The sequence below is a fragment of the Lottia gigantea genome, assembly GCF_000327385.1.
Source record: "Lottia gigantea unplaced genomic scaffold LOTGIsca_144, whole genome shotgun sequence".
NCBI classification, from domain to species: Eukaryota; Metazoa; Mollusca; class Gastropoda; family Lottiidae; genus Lottia; species Lottia gigantea.
This window is the reverse complement of record NW_008707688.1, coordinates 488,791-515,207: the sequence shown is the minus strand read 5'-3', so window position 1 is coordinate 515,207 and position 26,417 is coordinate 488,791. Positions and strand designations below refer to the sequence as shown.

The window sequence follows — 26,417 nt, the reverse complement described above, 5'->3', positions numbered from 1 at the left end:
AACAAGGAAATCATTTTTTACATCTAAGAGGACACTAACTGAAGGAAAACTATGTCCAAGTTCAGCAAACTTCACTTTTGCAAAAAATATTAGTCATAAATCATATAGTTAACCTTTTATTAGTTGTTTTATGACAGATCTTTATAAAAGACCTTGTCCAGCTTGTTCAAATTTTTCACAAAATTATCATTATGAGTTGAAATATGAGTCTGTTTATTTTTGACACCTTTGTTAAGTATTCCTTCAGACTGCAGTAATGTACAAAATATAATGGTTTCATGTATTATTGACTTTTAAGGTGAGATTTTTTGGCAGAATTAGTTTCTAATAGAAAGCATTTAACGCCTAGAAAAAAACAACCTATTAGAAAAATGCAACTATTAAAAAATTAATAAGCTCATTAATAACAAAAACAATATCCACCAATTTAACAAAAAAGCTTATATACAAGTATTTTAGTAGTTTTTAAAAATAGGATTACTATTAAAAAAGATTTTGACACATATTTACAGAGAAAACATATAACAAAGGGCTGGATATTATAAAATGGTTTTGATAATTCTATCTGAGACAACAAACCAGTTAAAATTTAAGGTGGGATAGACAACATTGTCAAGTCTTCAAAAGATCAAAGTTGAAAAAATCATTAAAAAAAATATGGAATTAGTATAATATCAAGTTTTTTAATGTTTTCAATTGTTTTCTGACTTGTTATTCAATTCATATTAAAATATCATGAACCATTCAATTTCATATTTCTTTATTCAATTCGTTTTAAATTTGGATCAAATTGTTTAACTTATTCTTTTACAGTATGTTTATGTATTACAGGCACCATCAACACAATGATTATAAAATCAGAAAATTCAGGAAAAAGGGTTTTTTTGAATTTCCAAAATTACACCCTTCACTGACAAAATCGAATATTGGAGATTGGCGCACCTAATTGGTGAGTTCTGAACAGGCTATGTTTGTTCCAATTCTGGCCTCAATCGAATGATACAGAACCAGATTATGTCACATTCAAAATGATCCCTTCTTTTTCTTTCTCTCCATTTTGAATTGTCTGAACTTGAAATTGATTCCATGAATTCCGCAAGTGCAGAACTTATTGACCGAGCAGCTCCTAGGTATTAGAAGCTTATTACAAATTTTGAGTCCAAACTGTTCGTTTGATTAATTTGTTTTACATGAGACAGTTTATGGATCATTCTCATGTTTTATATATTCATTAATTCATTTTCTTATCATTAAATGTTATTAACTAAAGAAAGGAGTGTTACTTTTGATTTTTAATGTTAGAGGCAACAATATGTACAACTTCCTTTATGTACAGAATCATTTTAATTAAACTGTACAATTTCATATTTCAATATTCACAATCAAGGAGTTATATTTTTAGCTTCAATTTATTTTTAGTTTATTTCACTGACATTTTAATTTTTCTGTATCTACAGGTATAGTCTTGAAAATTAAATATCCAGTTTTAAAGCCATGTTTGTATAAGCATTAAACCTTACATGGATAAAACATTTCTGTTCATTTCTAATACTATGTAATTTCATCTGAATATTTTTTTAAGGATTCTAAATTCTTGATAGCTTAAGAGGCAATAGATTGCAAAGTGACATCAAGGTGATCTGGATGGGCATCTCACAGCTCTGCATTGGTATCCTCTGCCAAATTTGAGACAACATGCAAGTAAGGTCAAGGGATCAAATTCAACCAGGCTATAAATTAAGGGTCAACACTCTAGCTAGCTTATTCTTCCACACATCTTCAAGTAACAAATCTTGGCGCTGTGCAGCCATATTGGAAAATAGTATCATACTGATTCACCATTTCTCTCTCAACTAATACGGCTCCATTTTTTGAAAGCTCCAACTTCTTTGACGGGTACATTACAAGTATGAGCTTTAAGTCGTAGATTTCTATCATCTGTTAACAAGACTACATCACGATATAGATGAACTGGCGCATCTAGAATTAAAACATTAAAGATCATCATTATCCACATTAACCAAGCTATTATCAATCCCTCAGGCTTCTAAAAGAACAAACAGCGCAACGCCATCCTTTATTCTTAAGAATGAAACAACCATTTTTAGAAAGTTAAATTTATATATTTAAATATTCTTTCTACCAGCTTGTCATTGGGCAAACCCTTTGGAATTGATCTTTCTTGCATTATCCATACCTATTTATATTGGTTTTGCTAAAAGATGACATATCTATGTATACCAGAATTACACACCCTGGCAGTGATTAGAACCCACAGTTACCATTTGTTTAACATAAATAAGCAAATGACAACATTCCAACACTCTAACCAACTGTGCTACAGCTGTCCTCATCCTGTCATAATTATGTAGCGTGTATAGTGTAAAGTAGTTTAGAGTTGATAACAGTATTGAAATCCATATTTTCAAGAAACCGATTCAAAGAAGAAATTAAATGGACATACCTTTTCCTTTGGGCATGAAATCTCTAGCTTTATCTTTACAGTAATGTAAACAGCATGATAGAATGAGATCATCATTGGTACCCTAAAATATATAGCCACCTTTCTTGTATCACAGACATTTTTAAATGCAGCCATCTGATTGGATTGTACACTACCGAATACCCCAAATCATATAAAATAAATGAGCAGTCTTGATTTGATTGTACGGCAATGTACTAAATACTGCTAATCAAAGGTCTCCATTACACACGCAGCAAAATTGTTTGAAGTTCATAAACTGTGGATTTCAAGGGTGAGTCACTTTAATGAATTCATGCTATGATGAAATTTGGTGCCCAGAATTAGGAAAAATAAAGTATATTTCTACAATAATTGCTATTCAAATATTACAGGAACAAAACCTACCGTGGCATCAATTTCTTCACTCCTGAAAGCTATGGTTTCTAAGATAGAACCTTTTGATGTTTGAGCTCTAAGATGTGAATGTTTACGTTGAAATTGAGCCTCTAGATATTGTAAAGCTGTGGTAGCGTGTTGCTGTACCATGGAGGCGTGCTCTTTACTATCATATTTAGCTTCTTTACTTCCTTTAGACAGTCCATCTAACTCATTTATAACTACAAAAACATCAAATACATTGGAGTTTTACACCCTATTCTTCTACAACTGTAATGAGATTCTTGATACTTCTATAGTTCTGTTCTGTAGAAGTTTGACCTAATATTATTTAATGACTGCTTCATTTTTTACAAATTTAAAAATATTATTTTATACCTTTTGCTTTTGACCCAATGTGTCAGAAGGCACCTGATCAAATCTTTTTTTTAACAATCAAAAACACTGTTAAAAGTCAGTATCCCAATGCACTGTGGCTGTACAGTTTGAGGTCACTTACCAACAAGGGGAATAACTATGGTGTATTTTTTACTCTCTAAAATGGAGGCTAGATTGTTAAACTGATCAATGAAACAATTGGTATCAGGAACCAAAAATCTGGGATGAATTTCTAATTCAATCTTCTTATGTCTGTCTTTCTCTAACAGAGCCTGCAACAATACATTGAAAATATGGATCCATTTATATGTCATTTACAACTGGCAATTATTACTTTTCTTATACTGAATGAAAAATTGTGTCTTTTGACAATAATTGGCAAGTTGGAGGATCTAAATCACACTAGATACAGCTAAATGTTGACATAATTATTAATATTAATCAGACTTTATCAATTCACAGCTCCTTAGGAGAATAGTAGACCAAGACTACTTTTTCAGTATGTAATTACAACTATACCTCGACATTTTCTTTATGTTTTGTTTGCTCCTTAACTTTCTTTTTCAGATGTTCACGTTTAACTTTAAGATGGCGGACATGATCTTCATCCCCACTAATAACCTCTATTTCTTCTTCACTTTCAACAATAACATCTTCAGACTATAACAAAATGACACACAATATCAATCAAATAATATACAATAGAGAGCAAATCATTGACTACATCTTAAAGTGAGTTATCCAACTTTTAATTATATTTCAGGATAAAACAATTTAGCATTGAACTAACTTCAAAGTTATTGTGTCCATAATACATTCAATTTTAGGTACCAAACCTGCTTCCAAACATTTATTTGTCTTTTTGAGTTCTGTTATTCCATTTTCTAAAAACTAATTCTGGTACTTATGTCAAAGATAATACTTAAAGCCAATTGACTAACCTCTGAATAGTCATTTTGCTCATCAACAGATTCATTTTCTCCTTCAGTAACGGGTGCTATAGAATAATACTGTTTAGTTTCTACATTATATGATAACATAGGTGGTTCTATACCGCATAGATAATCACTAAATAAACCAAATTTCTCTAGCCTTAAAGCATCTCTCGCTATTTCCTAAAAGATATAAAAAAAAATTACACAATGGTTCTAAATCTCAATTTGACAAATTACAAGCTTTTTACATTCAATCATACCAAAAATTTTAATGTTTTGAAAGTCACTTTGTGGAATTATTGCGATCAAATATCAAACACAACATTTAAAAAAACATTTTTGCTCAAATGTGCATGAAATTGAAATTTTTGCTAAAGGACATTCCCTTATTTAATAAGTTCAAAAATAGGTGAACATAAACGGATCTTATACATATTCAAATGCCATGTAGATCTTGTCACTAGATGGGTAGAAAATTTGGTCAAAATCAGAGAAAGATAGATAATTCAACAAAGAAAAGTAATTGATTTTAACAATACCTTATCAACAGTAGAATGAACAAAACAACTTTCTACAGGTGCTCCTAGCATAGGAACAAATCCTGCCATTAAATTATCTTCATTTAATATAATAGCATCACAATTTTCTTTCTTATGTCTATAGAGTTTAATATGGGATGTATCAACATCTTTCAATATATTACACAGATCAGCTGTACATTTCCAGGGATCTATCAGTGGTCTACAATACATAAAAAAAAACACATAACATGCTTGAAGCAACTTTATCAATGACAAAAAATACAACATAACCATCATAGCGATAATATCAAAATATCAGATCAGTTACTGAAGGAAGAATGATATCCGCAAACTTTAAATTCTTCAATTTAATTAATTGGAACCCCTGCTTACAGTTTTCTCAAATCAACACAATTTTCAATGTAATTAATTGTTTGTTATGAATTCCCATCTGTTTTCATTTCAAAGTATTGACTGAAGCAAAAAATGCTTGAAAATATGTCTGTTTAATGATATTCTAGATCAGGAAAATAAAAAAAAACTTTTGTGGTCAAAATTTAATTCTGTCCATTAGAGGTCTATAAAACTCAAGTGTATTATTCCTTGAAATCCATTTCTAAAGTATCATGATAATTAAATAGTTTCTCGATTCCTAACCTTCCACAAGAAAGTCTCTCTTACCCTACGTCAGGAGGTCTAGGAGTTGGTGCAGGATTCCACAGACCAGAATGACACATCATCCAATCAGTCCAGACTTTTAGACCAGGTGTCAACTGATGTAAATCTTCATTCATTAGACTAGCTGGGTACTCTGAAGACTGGAGGTGGGTAGCCATTAACTGTGAACATCGGGTAGCTAACAGACCGAACATATCCAATCCCATCTGAACAGCATAATCTTGTAATAATGATCTACAACTATCCTCTAGTGATTCATCTATAAATACAATCATAAATATTGTAATATCATATTCATATCTCATATCCTAATGTCTTATTATAATGTCATATTGTACTGTCATATTGTACTGTCATATTGTAATGTCATATCGTAATGTCTTATTGTACTGTCATATTGTACTGTCATATCGTAATGTCTTATTGTAATGTCATATTGTACTGTCATATTGTACTGTCATATTGTAATGTCATATTGTAATGTCTTATTGTAATGTCTTATTGTAATGTCATATTGTAATGTCTTATTGTACTGTCATATTGTAATGTCATGTTTGAGATATTCATAATCAAAATGATAAATCTAACTTGGTAATATATATATATATAAGCATCATAATAGTAAATGCAGATTAACATTACAATGAATGGCTAGAATGGTTGCAATCAATGATTATCCTATTCAGGCATCATTTCGAAAAAGATTTGGCAATGTTAGTTGTGTTTCAAAAACATGAGTCAAAAACAAGAAAACCAAACCCTGGCACACCTGGCAATATAAGTTTTGTATACCTTTTAAAGCTGTATTTTCAATAGCAAACATATTTATAGCCATCAACTGTATTAATCTATGACTACTGATGACACATGGTGAATGATGTAATAAAACATCAAACTCTTGTAACATCTGACTACAACTCTCTGCAAATAACTCCATTCTGAAACAAGATGTGAAATGTTACACCCACTATGGCAATGGAATAGTTCGGTCGATAGCAAGATTGATTGTCTTCGTCTTCAAGGCAATTAGGCGCTGTTGGTCTGAATCCTCCTCAAGGTATGAATAGTCCTGGTGTTGGCTTTTACCCCTTACCCTATACAGCAGTATCAGACTGACAGGACCGACAAGTTTCTTGTCCAAGGATTGCACAAACCATTAAGCACAGGATGTTGATTATTTGCCTTGTAATAGAATCATGAATATAATTCCTAAAAAATGTCAACTGATTAGTGTCTACCTACCGATTAAATGCAGAAATGCTAGTATGCTAATTATCAAATTCAAAATAAATGGATGGTAAAAACACTTTTTGTCAATTAGTCATACAACCTAGGTTGCCTTTGTTAAATAACCACCTTCATTTAGTGGCCAATTCTCAACATACCTTGACCGCTTGCTTAATAGATTGACCGTACTTACCCAATTTTAGTAAATAATTTTCCATGTACTATCAGAAAACTTAATACAAATCTCTTATTCAACTGAAACATAATATGTTTAGTGATAAAAGAAATTGTATGAAACCAGTCATTCAACATTTCTTTTCATTGACATTTTTGACAGCATTTTTTAAGTTAAAAGAGCACAAAATAAATGCTGTACAAAATGTTTTAACCCAAATATTTAGTCAGACTATGACCTCAAATTTTTTCACACCAGTTGACCATTGCCATGAACAAATTTCATTGCTAAGCATTTCGTCTAAAAATAGATTAGTTGAATACCCCTTTCCTTACCTCTATTCCAGAGAGTTGTGACAAATCTTCTTCCTGTGAATCTACGTCTGCTTGATTTTCTGTACTACTGCCATCTGATGAGATCCATATTTCTATACGATGTTTATTAGTTTTCTCATTCTGTTCCATTTTCTTTTTCTTCAACTCTTTTTCTTCTGTCTTCTTTCTCTCCACAGTTTCAGACTGAAATGGAGATTTCTGATTGTATTTTGGAATCTAGAGGATTCATTTGTTACAGTTGATTTATTTTAACCTGAACTACCAGATGGACACTAAGCCTGTGATCATTGTCCCATCTGACTGGCCAGATACTTTTTCCATGTTAACCCTTTTTGATCTGCATTACTGAGAGGGAGAAACCGTGTTAAAAAATTTGATCTTGTTGGGTTTAAACCCTCGTCCATTATGTTAGCGAGCAAAGGTAACTCACTGAGTTACTGCAGCTCCTATTAGCTGGTGAAAGCAGATATGAATACATGAACCATTGCCTATATGTGTTATCCAAATACATGTCAAAACGAGAAGAGCAACTGGCTATTGGACTTTTGCACTCATCTTTGGCTTTCCACACACGTTTTAGACTTAAAAGCTATCATCAGAACAGCAATTTCAATTCTTCTAAAGAAATGACTTACCTTCTTCCTGGCCTCATCAAATAAAGACATCAAACTTTCTCTAGCTGTTATAAATGGATTACTAGCAGCTAAACTTCTCATGTAATAATATACAGCATCTAATTTTCGTCTCTATATCATAATACAAAAAGATGTGGTTAGCTTTGAAAATTCAAATATGTTAAATCACACCAGTGAGTTCAAGACAATGGTCTTTTTTTTTAACATTTGGGTGAAATGAAATGTTTTTACTTTTTTTACTTTGTTCTTTTCTGCTTCTTTTTTCCTAAATATTTGTGACAGAGTGGGAATGTGTCCTCTCATCCATCAACACTAAATTATTTTGAGGGTGCACGCAAAGTTACCTTCTATTGATCTCACTGGTCACTTTTTATACAACAGAAATATAACTGGATAATTAACAGGAAGAGACCTGAAGGCTGCTGCAACCATAATCATTAAGCATGTATATCAGACTCGCAGAATTATAGTTCAAATTTTGAAATGAAGCACAGACTGAAACAATCAAAATATAAGGTTTGTTATACTTACTGTATAAAGAGCTAGAATAGCTAGTTGATTGTATGGACGGCCATTTTTAGGAGCTAATTGTTGAGCTTTCATATACCAACTGTAACATAAACATATCAGACTGTAAGGTCAAGCCTGGTCAAATTTAACCTTACAACCCTTGCCCTACCCATTTCTTCAGACCTGGTATCTTCACTAATTAAGGATATGCATTTAATGTGGTTTAACATGGGAGTTCATTCAGCATTCAGATCCATTTTTAGGTAGATACTTTTTGAGAATTTTCACCATGACAAAAGTCAAATTAGGTATTTATACAAAGCTCATAAAAACATCATAAGACATTCTACAATATCCCTGTGCTCTAAAAAGTTTCACAACATAGTCAAGTAATAAGCTTTCTCATTATTCGTACATTTCCATTGTTTAATCTAAGTAAGAACGTAATTCATGTGATTGAGGTCATGTTGTTGTTTGTAGATAGATATGGAAGTAGTTAACTGACTAATCCATGCCTAATTTTAAAATATTTTCTGGATATCAAAACATCCTACCTCCTAGCACGACCATAATTTGTAGTTTCATTAGCTTGTTCTCTATATCGTGATATATCCCCCAAACATATCAACAATTTCTGTGATATCATTAAACATAGTTTAACTGTTCTGTTTAAATTCTCTGGAGGCAGTTGATTTGAATCTAAAAATGTCTCTAAATCAAAACTATACACAGACTGCATTCTCTTTACTAAACCTTCAAAAAAATCTGTGCCCTGAAACATAAATTGTTGGAACTAGCAATATTATGTCCTTTCTTTCTGCTACAGATTTAAGTTTTTACAAATAGTGAGAGAAATTTGGCCCACTCTTTAAATTTCCAAGAGTTTTTTCCGTTTATTATATCTTTGGTTTGAGTGCAAACATTGTACTCACTAAGCTTTCCTGTTCCTACACCTTGCACCAAGATGTCCAAAATCTATTTATGATTGATAGAGATGGTCTTCAATGAAACAAGCTTCAAAAGCAACCTTACATTTTCACATTTGCCAAACATGCAGCAAGTTTTAATAAATTTTAATATAGTTGACTAACTTCTTGTAAAATCTGTAACAATTGAGTTTTCATATTTTCATCATGTTCTTCTGTTAAATTTTTTCTGAATACTTCAATAACTTGATAATAGGCTGATTTCCATAGCAACTGTTCTATATTATGTTTATTGGCTAATGATGGATCTAATAACAAAACCTGTTGAAGACGACCTTTTAACTCATGTCTACAATGAAAACGATAAAATAAATATGTAGTTTAATAATATATGGCATGCCCATACAGCAAATTTGTTTCTTTTAATATATAAATATAAAATCATTAGCAATGTGCACTCGGCTAAGACTAAGACTTAGACAGCGAAGTTGACAAATCTCACTGCTGAGAGGCATTAGGCATGCTTAAATTGGATGTCAGAATTGAGAGTTCCAATGATTTTCAGTTATTTTTTGGCAATCAATGGGTATTTGAAAATTCCAAGTAACATCGATGATTTTACCTCATTCTATGTAGATTTCTCCATCCTTCTTCACCATTGATTCTACAAGCTACTATATGTGATAGTTGATTATCAATCTGTAATGCCTCGTGTAAAAGTTGTTGAGCTACCACCTGACATCTATGTTTGGACATTGTTGATATCAACTGATCAAAATCAGAATTACTGAAATAAGATAAGATAAATAATTATTGAATCCTTACTCAACTAGTAACACACATATAGGATCAAAAGTTACCAGTTCATCAAGAGAGAGCACCTTTTTTCTGAAGTTGTTTAGTTACATATTCTTTGACTTAAATATGAATGGGGTTATATATTAGTTGATTGGTTGATATTCAACACAAATGCAGACTTTAGCTCGACAGACATTTTTGACTTAAAACTTTTTTATCGTTAAATTTTTTCATGTCTTTCATGGCAATTGTTGAAACCTGCAGAAAAACACAAATGAAACTAGATCAGCATTTTAATCATATCACTCAAAAAGAGACAACAGACATCATCTGGAAATATTATAATACTTTAACATACCTATGAGAATAAGGTCCTTCAAATCTCCCATCATCCTGTTGCTGTTGTTGATTGTGAAATCCATCTGACTGGTTGCCATGGTAACCATGTGAGTTATCTTGGAGGTTATAGTTACCATAACTATAGGTATCACTATCAGTTGGACTAGAGGCAGCATCACCTGTATCTTTGAACTTTAGTTTTGAGTTGGTGATCACAATTGGTTTATTAGGGTTATTTGGATCATACAGAGTTCTTTGACCACCTTTGCTCCTTCCCTGTCCTCGACCTTGACCTCTGTTGCTGTCTCTATGAATGTCTCTTTGTTGTCTGCCACGACCTTGACCTTGATATGATTGAGGTCTATCTGCTTGTCTATAGTCTGAAGAAACACTGTTGTTAGATGTCTGTATCTTCAGCAGACCACCGCTATGTGGTTGAGGAGACAACGGTTCCTGTTTATTTCTTTGTTTATTTTCGTTTGACATTTGAACTTGTCTTTCATTCCGACCTAATGTTATTTTCAAGTTCAAATTTTCACTGTCACCTGAAGGATGCCTGACTTTTGGACCAGCAGAAGAATGGCGTTTTCGATTTCGTCTGCCCCTTCTTTCACCTGGCCAATTATCATCATCTTGGTTACCAGCACTACTTAAACTAGAGTCTCTACTACGATTACTATTTCTAGAACTTTTACTGTTTCTTCTCCGATCCTTCTTTCTGCCTCTATAGTCATTTCTGGGTAAACTTGAATATCCTTTAGGATGTTTGTGATCATTAGTCTTCTCTGGTTCTTGTGGAATCTCCAGATCTGGCGGTGGATAGCCAGCTACACAGCTCTCTAGATATTCATTTAATTTCTGAGCTTCATTAGAAACTTGTTGGGATAATTCTCTTTCTACTTCAGCTCCCCAATCTAAAACTCTTTGCATGGCAGCTTCATGCTCTTCATCATCAAAATTATCAATACTCAACTCGCTACTGACACTCATATCACTGCTGAAACTACCAGCTCTGTGACGTGAATTTGAAAATTTCTTGGCTTTCTGCTTCTCTCCATCTATCTTATCTCGTTCTTTTAACATTCTCTCTGTGATGCCTTTCACCTGAAATTTCCTATCGTCACGTCTTTCTGTATATCTTCTTGCGCCTGAGTCTCTCTGTGAGTTAGCATTCCTATCTCCTCTATAGTAGCCTTCATTTCTTTCATAACCCTTTTCTGAGTATGAATCACCATCTTGGGAGGAGGCTGAGTTTCTTCTACGATTCCTACCATAATTATCTCTGTGGAACTCTCCTGGCTTTGGACTAGAACTTCTGCGACTATTTCTTCTTGGTTGGTCATTCCTATTGTTGTACTTATTACGTTTTGGAAAAGTATTTGATTTTTCATTTTCAAAATGGTGATCTGGCTGACTATCAGGGGTCTTCACAGTCACCTTAATATCTCCAGAAGTATCTTTCATATTGATTCGTCTGTGTGTTGGTTCCTTGTTGTCCCAGGGTATACTAGAAGTTTTAGATGGAGATCTTGCCCAAGATAATTCTGTTTCATTTTTAACAGGACTAGACAGAGCAGAATGACTTTGACTTAAAACAGAACGCTTCAAATTGGGTGAATCTGAACCTGAATAATGTCTTCTTGAAGTTCGTGGACTGTAAGTGTCTTGACTAGTAATGCTAATCTTCATATTGTCAGTCTCAGTAGGTATATCCATATCCCAATTTTCTTCTAGTTTTTTATCTTCTTTTTCTAAAAGTCGACCTCTTGGAACATAAACTTTAATGTCAGGTCTTTTCTTTCGTCTGTAGTCTGATATGGAACCTCTGTCAGTATTGTCTCCTTCTTGAAGTCTGTTGTCCTCAGCTTCTGCAGGGGAATCATGACTCATTTCTAGAGACTGAATATTTTTAGTAATTTCTGTGAAACTTCTCTCCATGCTATTTTCCTTGCTATCAATATCTGTTTGGTTATCTTGGCTTGGTGACATTACTTCAGGATCCCAATCTGTTTCACCAACAAATTTTATGTCTGTGTTTTTATTATTCGGTAGTCGTGATCCACCTGGTCTGTAAATTTGTTGGGCAGGTCGTTTAACCCTTGAAGGCCGTTTTTCACTTTCATCTTTACTTGCCTTAGATCTTTCAGCTGAAAAGGATATATAAACAACGCAATCACTTACTTGTGTCTGACTATAAATTCAAGTCTAAGCTTATAGCAACAGAAAAGTTTCATTCCTTATCAATATTTGAAGTCTGTTGTAAGTCAAATGAGCTTGCCAAATACATTGCTTTAGACATTGCCAATATAGTACCATATAAAAGCTTGCCTACATTCAGGGCAAATTTGACCGTCTCCTTAATATCAGGCAATTTATTTAGCGTTTAAAGCTGTTCTACTCCTAAACAAGAACATTGATAACAGTTGAAAATTGATTTATTGGGGAAATCCCATGAAAGTTGTTATCTCTTCAGCCACTTTCAGTTCATTTAGTTTTTTAGTTCTCAATAATACTATTCAATAAATGATGTTATCTTCTTTGAAGTTTGTGACTACCTTAAACAATGTCCTATAACAATGACACTTCTGCTAATAACTGGGGTCTAGCACCCTGACACAACTGTTACCCTTAGTTTCTGTTATATTACTTTCATTTTCTTCATTGTCTGTCAAAATCTTATGATCAAGAGATCTCAAAAAACATCAAAATCAACAATGCATGCAGTTTTATTGGCAGTGTTCAAACTCCCTAAAATCATCAACAATTAATAAGCTACAAAATATAAAGATTTCATTCTACCATTTCGCTTAGTTGTGACGCTATTTTTTATATCTTCGTATGTTATTCTCACTACTTCTCTTTTCGAAGCCATTTTCTTTTTAATTCACGATTTTTTAACCTCCCTGACAGAGAATATTATTAAAGGGTAACAACTCTTGTATTTGGATGTGTTCGAAACCTTTGTTGTGGATTGAAGAGAACAGCATTATCAAATAGAAACATCTTCTTTATGAAAAGAGAAAAGAAAAAAGACGGACAAGTCTTAGTAAATCTTAGCAAGTTCAAGAAAGTGTAGTTCCTCATATATTTGGTTCCCACGTTCATGGAACGTAGTTATTAATCGTATGTAAGAATTATATATTTTGATGGTTAATTTTTGGGGGTGTATTTTGCATTTTAAGCAAAATTTTAGAGATGATATGTTGTAAATTTTCAATTATGTGAGCCGAATGAATTGGGATTTACGAATCTTTAGTGAGATTCTGCTCTATTCGTATGATACGAGCGACACGTGTGAAAGAGAGAACATGTTCGAGTTCGCTCTTAGAGTACACCCCCATTTCAGAGTTACTCCCCTTTAATCACCGGTCGATGACAGAGAAAGAAAGCCGCTGTATTTTATATTATAAACAAATTAAACTCGAAAAGAATGGATGACGGAGAAGATATCTATGTCGAAAACCCGACATTCCGGTCAGCATATCCGATGGAACCATTACATTATGGAAAAAGACTTAGATGGGACTTCAAAGTCAATCTGATTGGTGAAAAAGTTGTTGACCCGTTGATCCACACATGTGAAACTTGTATTCAACCAATTTTAAGTTATGGAAGAATGATTCCTTGTAAACATGCCTTCTGTTTAGACTGTGCCAAAGGCGCCGGAAAAAGGTGCCCCAGATGTAAAGAATCTGTCACAAGAGTAGAACAGTCACCTTTAGGAAGTGTATTCATTTGTACATTCAATGGACAGAAACAATTGGCAAATGGTTGTCGCAGAACATACCTTTCACAGAGAGACCTAAATTCACATGTTGCTCACAGACATCTCCAGAATCTAAAATCATCACCGGGTGATGGTGCCAAGTCAACTTCTACTAGAAACCCTGTTCAAGATCCTGGTGCCACACCTCGTCCAGTTGAGCAGCCTGTATTTAACCCTGGTGCTGCAGGTTTACTGCAGTCAGTTAATGCTTTATTAGGTCACCTGACACCTCAAATGGTACCACAACCTATTCGTAATCCTGTTTCTCAACAAGCCATACCTAGATTGCCAATGGTTCAGCAACCAATTGCTTCTACAACTATAGAAAGTTACCAAACTTCATCCATACCAGTTATGTCAACTAGTAGAAATTTGATTACTGTACCCATACAAGAAGAACAATATAGACACCCTGGTGCATTCCCTGCTCCTATTGGTGCAGTTCCTGGTGGATTTCCAGGACAAGTGAATCCTCTTGCCCCAATGCAGCAATTCAATTCATCAGCGCAAGTGTCGTCATCTCAGTATCCCCCACAAATCAGTATGGCTGGTGCTCATTTTACGACTGCAGGGGTACCTCATCCACATCATGTACCACCACCTCAAATAATGAGTGGACAAAATCAACCAAGATTTTCTAGTCCACATCAACCTTTTGATGATAAACATCCCCCACAGTTCAATCAGCCTGGTGGAAGTCCTAGGTTGCCTTGGAACTCGGGGTCAAGACCGCCCGGACCAGTTCCCCCTACTCAAAGACCTCATGGTGAAAATTCATCTTATAATCAATATTATTGATCAAGTTGCTATGTAGAGAAAATTATTTTTGATTTAGACCTATTGATGAGCCTGTGAATAATAATTATTTGGATGTTCAACATGTTACATTATGCTTATAAAAAAAAAATAATAATATTAGGTGAAAAACAGTGTTTTATTGTCAGTCAAGCAAGTACTGAGAATATGTAAAACAGTTCACTTAAGGTGCCATCACACCATGGCGATTACTATTTGCGAAAAATTAAAGTAGTCAAGAGTACCAAATGCAACTCACGAATCATTTGCATGAGAGTTGCTTTTGAAACTCATGATCGATATTCTTATTTGCAACCTGTGATACTATGGTGTGAGATCCCTTGGGGTTCTCAGAAGTCAATAACTTCTATTAGCCTTTATAGGAAATAAATTAAACTGAGCTTGAACACGTTGAAAATTGAAGAAAATTATGAGGAACTAAACAATGCATATTCAGACTTAATTGAAAAATTGGATGAAATTTAATAGCATTCATTGTGTTATGTGCTCAAAGTTGCTAAGATGAAGTTACATATTGTCTAGTTATCTTTAAATGTTACTTTATCATTTACATAATTAAAGATAATCTACATGAAATATATCACCTTCATATGTATCACATTTCTGATGCATTTTTATCTGTGAAGTGTATGATATTGTATTTAAATTTCTTTGTAAATTTATCATAGTATGTATCATCATTGTAAAATATAGGCAATTGCTAAATGGTTGTTTTCTTTCATAATTCCAGTTTAGACTGAAACCCAGGTCTCTAAAATAAATTGGAGGGTACCAGTACTGAAAAAAGAACTAAGTATTTGTGATAACTATTTAATCTTGGTCTCTAACAATATCTGAACAGATAAATGCAGATGTACATTATATGGCACACTTTATTAACAAATAAATTTGATATCTTTGATTTTGTAAGTCACTCCAGTTTACACATAGTCTGCATTATCATGAGCCAATCAACACTTCCAAATCTTCAGAAGTCCTATCAAAAACATTAATCATTTGGTGCAATATTCATGTAATTTCTAAACACTGCATAAAGAGCATTTTCTGATAATAAAAATGTATCCATTACCTCTGAATCAAAGTCATTAGATAATGTAACAATTTTTACAGTAAACCACAAATAATAGGTTGCTTTAAACAAATATCTTGAACAATTGAAATAAAAGAAATTAAGAGAAAAGCACTATTTGAATGTGCAACAACAAACATAAAAATTTGATCGTAACCAAACCACTGCACCGCTCATAACTATTTCCATCAATTTTGTGACAAATATTCTCTTTACCAGCACATATCAACAAAATGCTATATAATATTGTTGGACAAAGAAGTTTGCACACATCACAGTACAACTCAACTCAAACCATATCATGAGCAATTAAGTTTATTTTTAAGTACTATCAATAGTAATTGAAGCTAAAGCCCACTTATAATTCATTCACCACAAGGTACTACAGGAACCTATTGCGGTTCAGATCATTAGTACTTGGGTCTTTGCATTTATATTAACTGCTCAGTATTGACAGTTTGAATCATACTAGGATATGCCATTGCTGACTATGCCTTTACATAGATAGCAAATTACACTTCATTGACTAATCTGCATAGATACCAACTTAACAATTGCAATAAGAACATCAAAATGAACATTTGAAATCAATAAAGGTAATGCCAAGTTCACAAATATAAAAATTCTACTTCACAAGCATGGTGAAATTTGACTTTAAATTTCACCTCTAAATATTAAATTTTATTTTTTTTTGAGTAGCGGTTTCTTGTGTACATCTCATCATTCATTGTTCAAATTTTTACCTGCTGTGAATATTCAGAATACTTGACACTTTCTTTAATTTGAAAACTAACAAAGGCAACACCTTTAAAGATGTTCATGTTCAGACCTTATATGATATACTATGTTCATTGTTCAGACCTTATACTATTAGGTAACCCTGTTTTTATGCTGTAGGTTAACGCTGAATGAGTGCACCAATATTTGCCATGTTGACCTATCATCCATCAATTATAACATGTTTAAGATCAAGTATCTGCAGTATATCAGATCAAGTACTATTCTATTTAATCGTTTTTAAATGTTTAAAAGTGATGAAATTATAAAGTATGTACAATATTTGTTAGACACCACAATATGTTAGGAAATCTCTCACTGATAAATACATAGAGCACTAATTTCAATTCCTTGTATTTCCTCTTTAATTCTAGAATTTACTTGTTGACAAAATCTTCACCCTTCTTGATGTTATCTTTTAATTCTGGTATGGCAGCCTTTAATAATTCAGTTTCATAATCATTCAATTTACCCAATCCTAAATTTTGTGATATTCCCTCTTTCTGAAATTACAAAAGAAGGTTGTGTGGTAATATGTAATACAGAAAACAAACTTCCTGAAAACCTCAGTCAAGTGATCAGTTGCGGTCCATCAATACCTTAGGACATGATGTACCCCTAGTGAAACATTCATTCATTGCAATACAATACAGTATCTAAAAGCATCTGACATTAAATTACCATTTTTTTATAGTTTTTTTTATGAAATATCAATCTGTTCATTAAATGCAACAGTACTTTAAATTATAATTGAAATGTTAAAATCAGAGGGGATTTCTTCACACATTATACCTACCCCTAATGCAATTGGTGTGGCAAAATAAGATGCATCAGTTAGACTTGATCTAACATAGGCACATTCTATTTTACCATCAACACCAGCCATAGCTTCTAATAATGAGAAACAGAATTGAGCAGCAGCATATGCCATGGACAAAGTAGCTGATCCCTGAAAACAAAAGGCACAATCTATGAATCAGATATGTAAAAACAAACCTTTAATTACACTGCATATTAAGATCTACAGGACCACTGTATTACATTTGTAAAAGAAATGAAACCAGGGTTAAACTCCCTATATACACATTGTGAATCTTTCAATATGCATTTGAAAAGACTAAACATGCCATGCTTCTTTTATGAGTTCAGTCTTTCATTCAATCTCATAGTTAAATTCTGAAATACATGTAATACTTACAGCACCAGCTTTGGCTTCAACAACTTCTGTACCTGCATTTTGGATTCTGACAGTAAGCTTGGCTCGTTCATCCTTATTAAAAATCGTAAAGAATTAATGCAAATGACACTTGATAGTCTTGTATCCTCCTTAACCTAATAACAACTACTGTGTAATACTTCATCTAATTGGCCCATAAATATATGTCGGATGTTGGATTGTTCAGAATGTCATTACAAACCCAAGTGATCATTAATATTAATGAATTTACAATTATACTAATTTAGGTTCTGTGAGTTCAGATCCTCAAGGTAAGAAAAATTCTGATTCCTGTGTAAGTGTTTCCAGAAGTCAGTCCGGGTATCAGCTTTCACCCCTTACTACTACTCAGGAATCATGACAACAATATAAAACCTCTACTTACTGAAGGGAAAGAGACTGGAGGGTTAGCTTGTGACATGACAGGTATAATAGTTATACCACTATGACCACCAATAACAGGTACATTAACTTTACTCACATCTAAACCCTAAATATAAAGCCAATATCAATAATACACTTTTATTAAACATGTAATGATAAAGATCTACCTCTGAGTTGTAATATTATCAATTGATGCATTTCAAATGATAGTCAACAGTTAAATTTTTGGAAGAGTATCAAGAAAAGAGGTGTAATTTTTTTTAGAAGCTGTGAACATCATTACCGATCAGCTTAGATAAATCATTCCAGTTTCTGTTTATAATTTCATACAATAATGCCAAACTTGTTCTTGGTGAGCTTTCTTGAAGCAATAAATCTAGGTCTGATATCTTACAATGTGAAAAAAGTTTGGAGTCATCTAATTGCAGACAGTCCCTCTTTAAGAATCTTAACTGGTTCACATTACCTTGGCTTCAGCTACAAATGTGTTTGATCTCACAGTGTCTAATGTTGTTACTCCAAATATTCTTTTGGCAGCATCCTGTTCTTTAATACCATTTCTTTTGTACATTTCAAACGCAATAGGAACTGTTGAATTGACCTAAGTAAAAAGAGTTATAAAAATTAAATATCATTAGAAACGACACAAAAAGCAAAAGTTAATATATAACAGAATAAAGGTTACAACTGTACTCTTCGAAACTTTATCAACAATTTTTACTCTGCTTAAAGATACCAGAGAATAAACAGGCTTACTGGATTAGTAATAATTCCCAACATGGCTTTTGGACAAACTCTAGAACAAGCATCAGCTAAGTCTCGTACGATTCCAGCATTAGTATTAAATAAATCATCTCTCGTCATTCCTGTTAAAAAATATTTTTTAAATAAAGTAATATTATGTACAATAACAGAATATTTTCACTGTCAACATAGTGCTCTCCCTATCAATTGTGTATATATTACCACCCATGATCATGAGCTTTTCATAAACAGTTTTTTTAACAGTTTTAATAATGCTTTTTCAAATATCCAGCTCATCACAAAACATTAACTATCTGGTAACGAGCAAATTGACCAACAATATGCGGGCAAAAATGACTAGAATTTTTGAATCAACTTCCTGTAGCCAAATTTACCTGGTTTTCTGGGAACACCTGCTGGGATTAGCACCACATCTGAACCTTGCAAACATTTCTCTAACTGGTCTGGTCCCATAAACCCTTCAACTTTTGCTCTGGTTTCAATGTGGCTGAGATCTGCTGCTACACCAGGTGTGTGAGCAATATCATATAAAGATAAACGTGAAATCAATGGAGAGTTCTTCAATAGAAGAGACAATGGTTGTCCAATTCCACCACTAGCACCAAGAACACAAACTTTGGCATCTTCCTAAAAATTCATAAATATTTACTCTTTCATCAAAATTGAAATCAACAGAAATAATGTTTTGAATGTTACATAATCTTATAAATACCAGTTCATGCTCAAGTGTTCAAATTAAGTTTGTAATATTTTAGAAAAAATCAAGAGCAATAACTCAACATCCCCTTGTCAGAACATCAAATTTATCTGACATCTTGTTACAGATTATAGTAACATCTGACTCTAACAATACCAAAAATGTGTAGTCTTAGTTAAAGTTCAATTACAGCAGAATAAAAAAAGTGCAACCAGTTGTCTGTCTTATAAAAAGTTTCCAGAAAACAATTTGTTTTGCCTCCAAATCAAATATGATATTGACAGAATAACTTTAGCAAGTCTCTTTTAGAATAAAATGAAAAAAAATGTTGTTTAGGCGCAAGGAGGTATTTTTGTTCACTATATTGAATGGGAAAATGATGCAATTAATGGGAAATAAGTCACTGAATTTAGTTCAAGTATGTCAAAGATAGGAACAAGTTCCTCTGATGAAGGCAAGGTGACACTTCCGACTTGGAACATGATGAGGATGTTTAATGTCGTTAGTTAGTTAGTAATACTAATAGTGTTGAGTTTACCAGGGAAAAAAATTATGTAATGATAATAGGCTATTAATAAATCATGCCTCAGAATTAGAAAGTAAAATGGAACTCTTGATCTTAATATTTCAAGGAATGTTATATTTAATTCAAGATCAAATGAGTTGCTCCAGTCTCAGGTTTTACGTTGTAATTGACTCAGTCAGGTTGGCAGTGCGTGGTGGCAGCTATCGCAACGTTTTCGTGCAACTTTTTATCCTTGAAAATTAATTCTTTTGTCTAGGAAAAACCGCAACTTTATCCACTCTTTTCTGACTTTAACTTGACGAACAAACCTTTGCGTGGGTCGAAAATGATCGTCTTGCGACAATGAGAGTATTTCGGTAAATTGCAGCGAACATTTTGTAAGAGGCTCGGAGTCAAAGCACCGGTTGTAGAATTAATGGCGAAGCTGAGGAAGTGACGTATATTTGACCTTGACCCCTGTGCTTTTCATATTGGTACGCACTTGACAACGTCAAAGAATCTTATTTTAAAGAAATTTTAAAGGATCAATTCTGATTAATATCAAATTATAAAAAAAATAGTAATTATTCTTTGAAGAACTCCAATTTAGTAGCCAGGTTATGTGATTTTTTATGAATCTATTGCAGATATAAAGAGGACTCCATGTCAGATCGAATTGTTATTTGTTTACAAAGGCGGTGATCAGAGCCATTGAAAGTAGCAAGTGAAAGTTGATATATTGTGCAGAAAAATATTTTCACGACTTTTTATCATAATTAACTTGATCTATTGACACTGGCAGCATTATGGATGGTTTAAAACTTTTAGAGCCAAGTGAATTATACAATATTCTACAACAATCCACTGTTTTTTCATGTTTAAGTGACCCCAACTATCTTCTTTTAATGGGTAAGTCCAGAAAAAAACTAGGAATAGAAAATAGAAATAAATTTTTATGGTACTAATATCGGAAACATAATACCTGTGAATAAAATTATTTTGATTTGAGAGGATATCATTAATTGATCTATCTTGTTTGATAATCAATAAACTTGAGCTTGAACGTGTGATCTCCAAAATAGATGCACACAGTTGTTTCAGGCTTTTAAAGTGTGTTCATATGTCTAACTAGCATTAACAGTGTTATGTTAAAGGAGCTTAAAGTTTTTGGAGTCCAGAGCATTACTTGCATAACTGGATTTGTAATATCATTTATTTATGTATTTATCTAGATGCAAGGAAGAAGAATGAATACAATGAAAGTCACATTATAACAGCAAAGAAAGCACCGAAGGTACTGGTATTGGATATTTTGTTCTTTATTTCCAAAAACTGTTGTATGTATATCAGACCAAAAACAGCCTCATGTGTTACCTCTATGATGTACAGTGGTCATATTAGTTAAATTTTGAAAAAGGCTATAAGATATTATTTAAGCCTTCAAATTTCAAATTAAAGGCAATTTCTAAACCTTTAACCATGATTTGTTAAAATATTATAGCCTTTTTAAAATTTGACTTATTAAGTCTTATTATTGAGGCTCAAAATGGCTGTGAACTACATTCATGTGTGTTTCTTCCATGTAAGAACCATACGTATTTCCGTATGGCACTGGTGAATGGGTATGTTGGTCTATCATAATGCTTCATAAGTTTCATATCATTTTATCAAAAACAGCCTTATGTTTGACCTTATGATTTACACGAGTATGTTTGTCTATCCACTAGATTATTTGATAGCTTTATAAGTTTGAATATATTTTTTTTTTCCTGTTTGGGTTTCAGAATGAAGAAGATCAGTTTATGATACCCTATGATGCAGAGTTAGAATGTAAACAAACAATAGTTGTCTATGATAGCAATACAGAATCTTTGAAGGAAGAAAGTAAGTTGATGTGATATGATTTTCAGTGAGGATATAATTATGATGGTTTCTTAATAGACTTAATGGGCCTCACCTCAGAGAGACACCTCTCATTTTTGGCCTCCTCCTCAGATATTTTCTATATATGCCTCTGGGAAAGGATCAAACAGCAGAGGTTTGGCCAAGGAACAGCTGGTAAAAACGATCCTGGTGAACCTTAGTTTTGATTATCCTTGAAAACAATGGTTATTCTCTCTCACTCTTTCTTCCTTTCTCTTATTCTTCTTTTTGTAAATGTGAAATGGAAGGCAACAGACATAATTAACTGATTGGAAAATGGAAATGGCTAATGATATAGGTACATATATACATCACTCCAAATAACTCCAAATGACTTGTTATATTGGAATGAAAAAATGATTACAGAACTTTTACATAACACTGAATTGACTAATTCTAGCTCCTGCTACAGATTATGCCAAGTTGTTGTGGAAGTTAGGAAGTCGTAATGAAGTCAATATTTTAAAAGGTAGGGTATGGATTGATTAGTTTAAACAATGTATTCATTCATTTTAACTATACAACTGTATTGATTAATACAGTGACTTATGTAGATGTATATTATCAGTATTTTAAACTAAAGATTTCAAATGATATACTGTATATTTGTGAATATTATGCGCAACATGTAAGCTTATAATGTACACCCCTACCTTACACTCCAGGCTCCAGTATATCTGAGGAAATCTCTGTCACCGTAAATAATGCTTGCCCTATTTGGCATAACGCATAACACTGTGTATAATGCACATCCCCAGTTTTGCAAGCCCTTGTAATAGTAAAATACCATGCACAATTGACATAAATATACAGCAAGCGGTATACTGGTAAATAGTAGTATATTCTATTCAATTCAATTCAATTCTATATATTTTCATAAAGAGACTCTTATCTCACTATATGTTCTATCCCGATTTCCTATTTGGAATATGTTGTACCTTTCATTTCAGACACATTTGCCGATTATGACACCAGTATCAAAATAAGACTTAGCTTGAATAGTCTGAAAAGAATCTATATACACAAACACCTTCCAAATCTATTGAAATGAATGAATGATCATAATATTATTTCATTTTTTAGGTGGTTATGAAGCTTTCTCAGCTCTTTATCCATTTTTAAGAACACAAAAAATAATTTATATGCCAAGGGTAGGTGAATTTTAGTTATTCATAAATCATCTTGAGTGCATTTGAGTAAATTGGCTCACCTTATATGTCAAGTTGAAATTTATACATGCTTATTATTAATTTGTGAAAACTACACAACAAAATCTAGAGAAATGTGTCCTTAAAGTGTCTGAAAGTTGTAATTAAAATAAAATTTAAACTTTACATAAACTTTTAAAGTTCATTATGCTTTTTGGATGCTGTTAGAAAACTGCTGTACGGATTTAATTGAAATAAATGCTTTAATGAAATGAATGAAATATATCTCCTACGTATTCAACGAATATCCAGCCATTATAAAGCTTAACACCAAAACTAGGTTAACCCTTTAAAAACAAATTCAAGAAGATACATAGATATAAATTGCATACTTTACAATATATTTATATATTTACGATGTTTTTGATAATGCAAATGTTTTACTAAGAAAGCGGAATGCCCTGTTTTGAGGGATAATAAAACATTCATTCTTGACTTTTCAATGAAATGAAAGATTGACGATTCCCTTCCAGGAACTTGACGATTTGAAACCATATCCTATTGAAATTATTCCTGGTTTATTATATCTTGGTAATTGGCAGCAAGGAAATGCTGCTTATGTACAGAAAGATTTAAAGATTAAAGGTCATATAAATTGTGTTATAGAATCAGAAACATAGTAAGTACAATTTTTGGTTGAGATATTTTGGTAATAAGCAGGTTTATGTTGCCTTGGAAACCTCATTCCATTTTATCAATATAGCAGGTGGTATTTTTGAAAATATAAATAAGGGACAAATAACAGTGACACTCCTTGACAGTTGATTCCTGCTCAGCTCTAAGCCATTATTTAAAGACTGATACAGAGCGCTAGATAAATTGTGGTCATGGATTATATGTTAGTAAAACCAAGAGTTTTAACTTAACTGTCCACTGTGTGTAATAGAAAACGATTTAAGATAATAATCCATCAGAGACTTTTCCAGACACAAACTCTATTCTAATTTTTGAGAAACAGGAAACCAGAATTTTGTCTGCATTGTTTCCAAATTATACTAATTTTTTTGTAATTTCCAGTTTCCCTGAGTCAGGTCCACAGTTATTACATATACAAGTTGAAGATCGTAATGATGCTGATATTTATAACCATTTTGCTGCAGCTTGTGCTTTCTTAGGTAATAAATCTTATCATATACTATTTTATACCTATTTTATACCTATCTTATACTACCTTATAAACAAGTTGAAGTAATATAGTCATAAAGATCACATAGCGTGAAACTCTGAATAACAACATGTTTTGTTATTATACATTTTATGCAGAAGAACTTGCATTTTTATTTTCCATTTTTGATGATTTATCTTTGGAGAAAATTGTTCTTTATTGTATCAGTGGCATTTCTCTGAATCTTTAGGTGGAGGGGCAAGTCAGGGGTCACACTGGATGGGCCAAACCCAGACCAGCTTCATTTCTGGCATCCCCCGTTCACCCAATTGAAAAGTATTGATACTATTTTACATTGTTTATCTTAGATACTCATAGAAGACTAAAGAAAGCTGTCCTAGTATTTTCTAATCTTGGTATTAGTAGATCAGTAACAGTTATAGTAGCTTATTTAATGTATTATAAAAAATGTTCATTAAAGGTAATGTAGTTGACATCTTTATAACATAATATATACAAAAGCTTAATAGATGTTGTGTCTGAATTTTACTGACATTTTTCATTTAAAAGTCAGTCACTTGGAAACAAGGTTAATTTGAGAACAATATAGTGATATCTGACTTTAGCTCAGGACTGACAATATATATGGCAAATGCATCACTTTTAAACAATGACCAAAGTTTATAAGTGTCTTTTGTTTTCAATTATGAAATCCACCCAGATTCACTACCCACTTTTGTGTTATTTTAACATGGCATCCATTGTTATTTACATCTGATAAGAGCTTAATTTTTCTAATTTGACTGTATTTTCTTTTCATGTCTGATCAGATTACCAAATTGCCTTCCCTGAATATATGAACTTGGCACCAATGACTCTTATTTCCTTTCTGTGTATACAATGTCAACAGCCTTTCATTGAGCGTTTGCTTATTTTGCTATGACATAAACTTGTTGTCTTCATAGCACAGGTTGATTACTTTACATAAAATACATTTGCTAATAAGTTTGCAATGGTTTTGCATTTCAGGAAGCATATGAGATTGTTTCCAAGTGTTGTAAAAATCTGCGACCAAACCGAGGTTTTATAGAACAGTTAAGTAATTGGGAGGTAGAATTGTTTGATACACAAAAAACAGATATCAGTGATCCAAATTTTTGATTTTACCACTTTTTTGTAATTATGTATATACTCTGTGATATTTATGTCTGTGATAAAAATATGAATTGAAATATCTCATTTATATTAGATCGGTGCCAAGGGTGTAGCATTCAGTTCTGTCCTTATAGAAATAACAAACCAAGGGTCAGCTGTGATGAATAGTTATCAGACAGGATCAGCTGTGATGAATAGTTATCAAAGATCAGCTGTGGTGAATAGTTATCACACAAAGATCAGCTGTGGTGAATAGTTATCACACAAAGATCAGTTTGGATGAATAGTTATCAAACAAGGATCAGTTTTGATAAATATCTAAAAGACACAGATCAGCTTTGATGCATAGTTATCAAACAAGGATCAGTTTTGATAAATAGCTATCAGACAAGGATCAGTTTTAACGAAAAATTATTGGACAAAGTTATCAAAGATTGAAACGACAGGCGCCTGATTGAAAATAGGAATGGTGAAAATTGATGATATCAATGACCCCGATACACATATTTTTTATGAAAACCTCTATTCAATCCAGGAAGTAATAAATTTCATTTATGGCATAAATCATTAGAGTTACTTATGACATGATATAAACATGACATCTTGAATCACTCCCTTTATTATTTTCCAATCCATCAGAAACAGGACATGATATCGCTTCACCTAGGAAATTTTTTGCATAAAAAAACGGTTGCCTTTGGTATGTTTTGACCA

General features: G+C 32.7%; 4 protein-coding genes across 4 annotated transcripts; 2 read left to right on the top strand and 2 right to left on the bottom strand.

Annotated features, from left to right (window-relative positions):
- Nucleotides 1–1,849: 1,849 nt before the first annotated feature.
- Nucleotides 1,850–10,364, bottom strand: LOTGIDRAFT_225561 (hypothetical protein; the record flags this gene model as incomplete). The annotated part of the gene is made up of 17 exons (XM_009050107.1): nt 10,337–10,364; nt 9,803–9,967; nt 9,346–9,529; nt 8,809–9,026; nt 8,276–8,354; nt 7,745–7,855; nt 7,110–7,292; nt 6,793–6,854; nt 6,165–6,310; nt 5,376–5,631; nt 4,713–4,914; nt 4,180–4,353; nt 3,758–3,898; nt 3,360–3,510; nt 2,861–3,081; nt 2,465–2,546; nt 1,850–1,980 (listed from the first exon to the last, which is right to left on the bottom strand). Exons 2-17 carry the CDS (start codon nt 9,934–9,936, stop codon nt 1,850–1,852), a joined length of 2,475 nt encoding a protein of 824 aa, XP_009048355.1. The 5' UTR covers nt 9,937–9,967; nt 10,337–10,364.
- A 3,953-nt stretch (nt 10,365–14,317) lies between these two features.
- On the top strand, nt 14,318–14,881 carry LOTGIDRAFT_172925 (hypothetical protein; the record flags this gene model as incomplete). The annotated part of the gene is made up of 1 exon (XM_009050106.1): nt 14,318–14,881. One exon carries the CDS (start codon nt 14,318–14,320, stop codon nt 14,879–14,881), a length of 564 nt encoding a protein of 187 aa, XP_009048354.1.
- Nucleotides 14,882–15,694: 813 nt separating this feature from the next.
- On the bottom strand, nt 15,695–20,766 carry LOTGIDRAFT_225558 (hypothetical protein). The gene is made up of 8 exons (XM_009050105.1): nt 20,642–20,766; nt 19,485–19,737; nt 19,102–19,211; nt 18,812–18,946; nt 18,347–18,451; nt 17,944–18,015; nt 17,542–17,694; nt 15,695–17,248 (listed from the first exon to the last, which is right to left on the bottom strand). Exons 1-8 carry the CDS (start codon nt 20,705–20,707, stop codon nt 17,123–17,125), a joined length of 1,020 nt encoding a protein of 339 aa, XP_009048353.1. The 5' UTR covers nt 20,708–20,766; the 3' UTR covers nt 15,695–17,122.
- Nucleotides 20,767–20,811: 45 nt separating this feature from the next.
- On the top strand, nt 20,812–25,777 carry LOTGIDRAFT_238401 (hypothetical protein). Its single transcript, XM_009050104.1, has 9 exons — nt 20,812–21,221; nt 21,545–21,606; nt 22,097–22,196; nt 22,636–22,704; nt 23,319–23,386; nt 23,917–24,062; nt 24,461–24,558; nt 24,917–25,029; nt 25,578–25,777. Exons 1-9 carry the CDS (start codon nt 21,119–21,121, stop codon nt 25,707–25,709), a joined length of 891 nt encoding a protein of 296 aa, XP_009048352.1. The 5' UTR covers nt 20,812–21,118; the 3' UTR covers nt 25,710–25,777.
- The last annotated feature ends 640 nt before the right edge of the window (nt 25,778–26,417 follow it).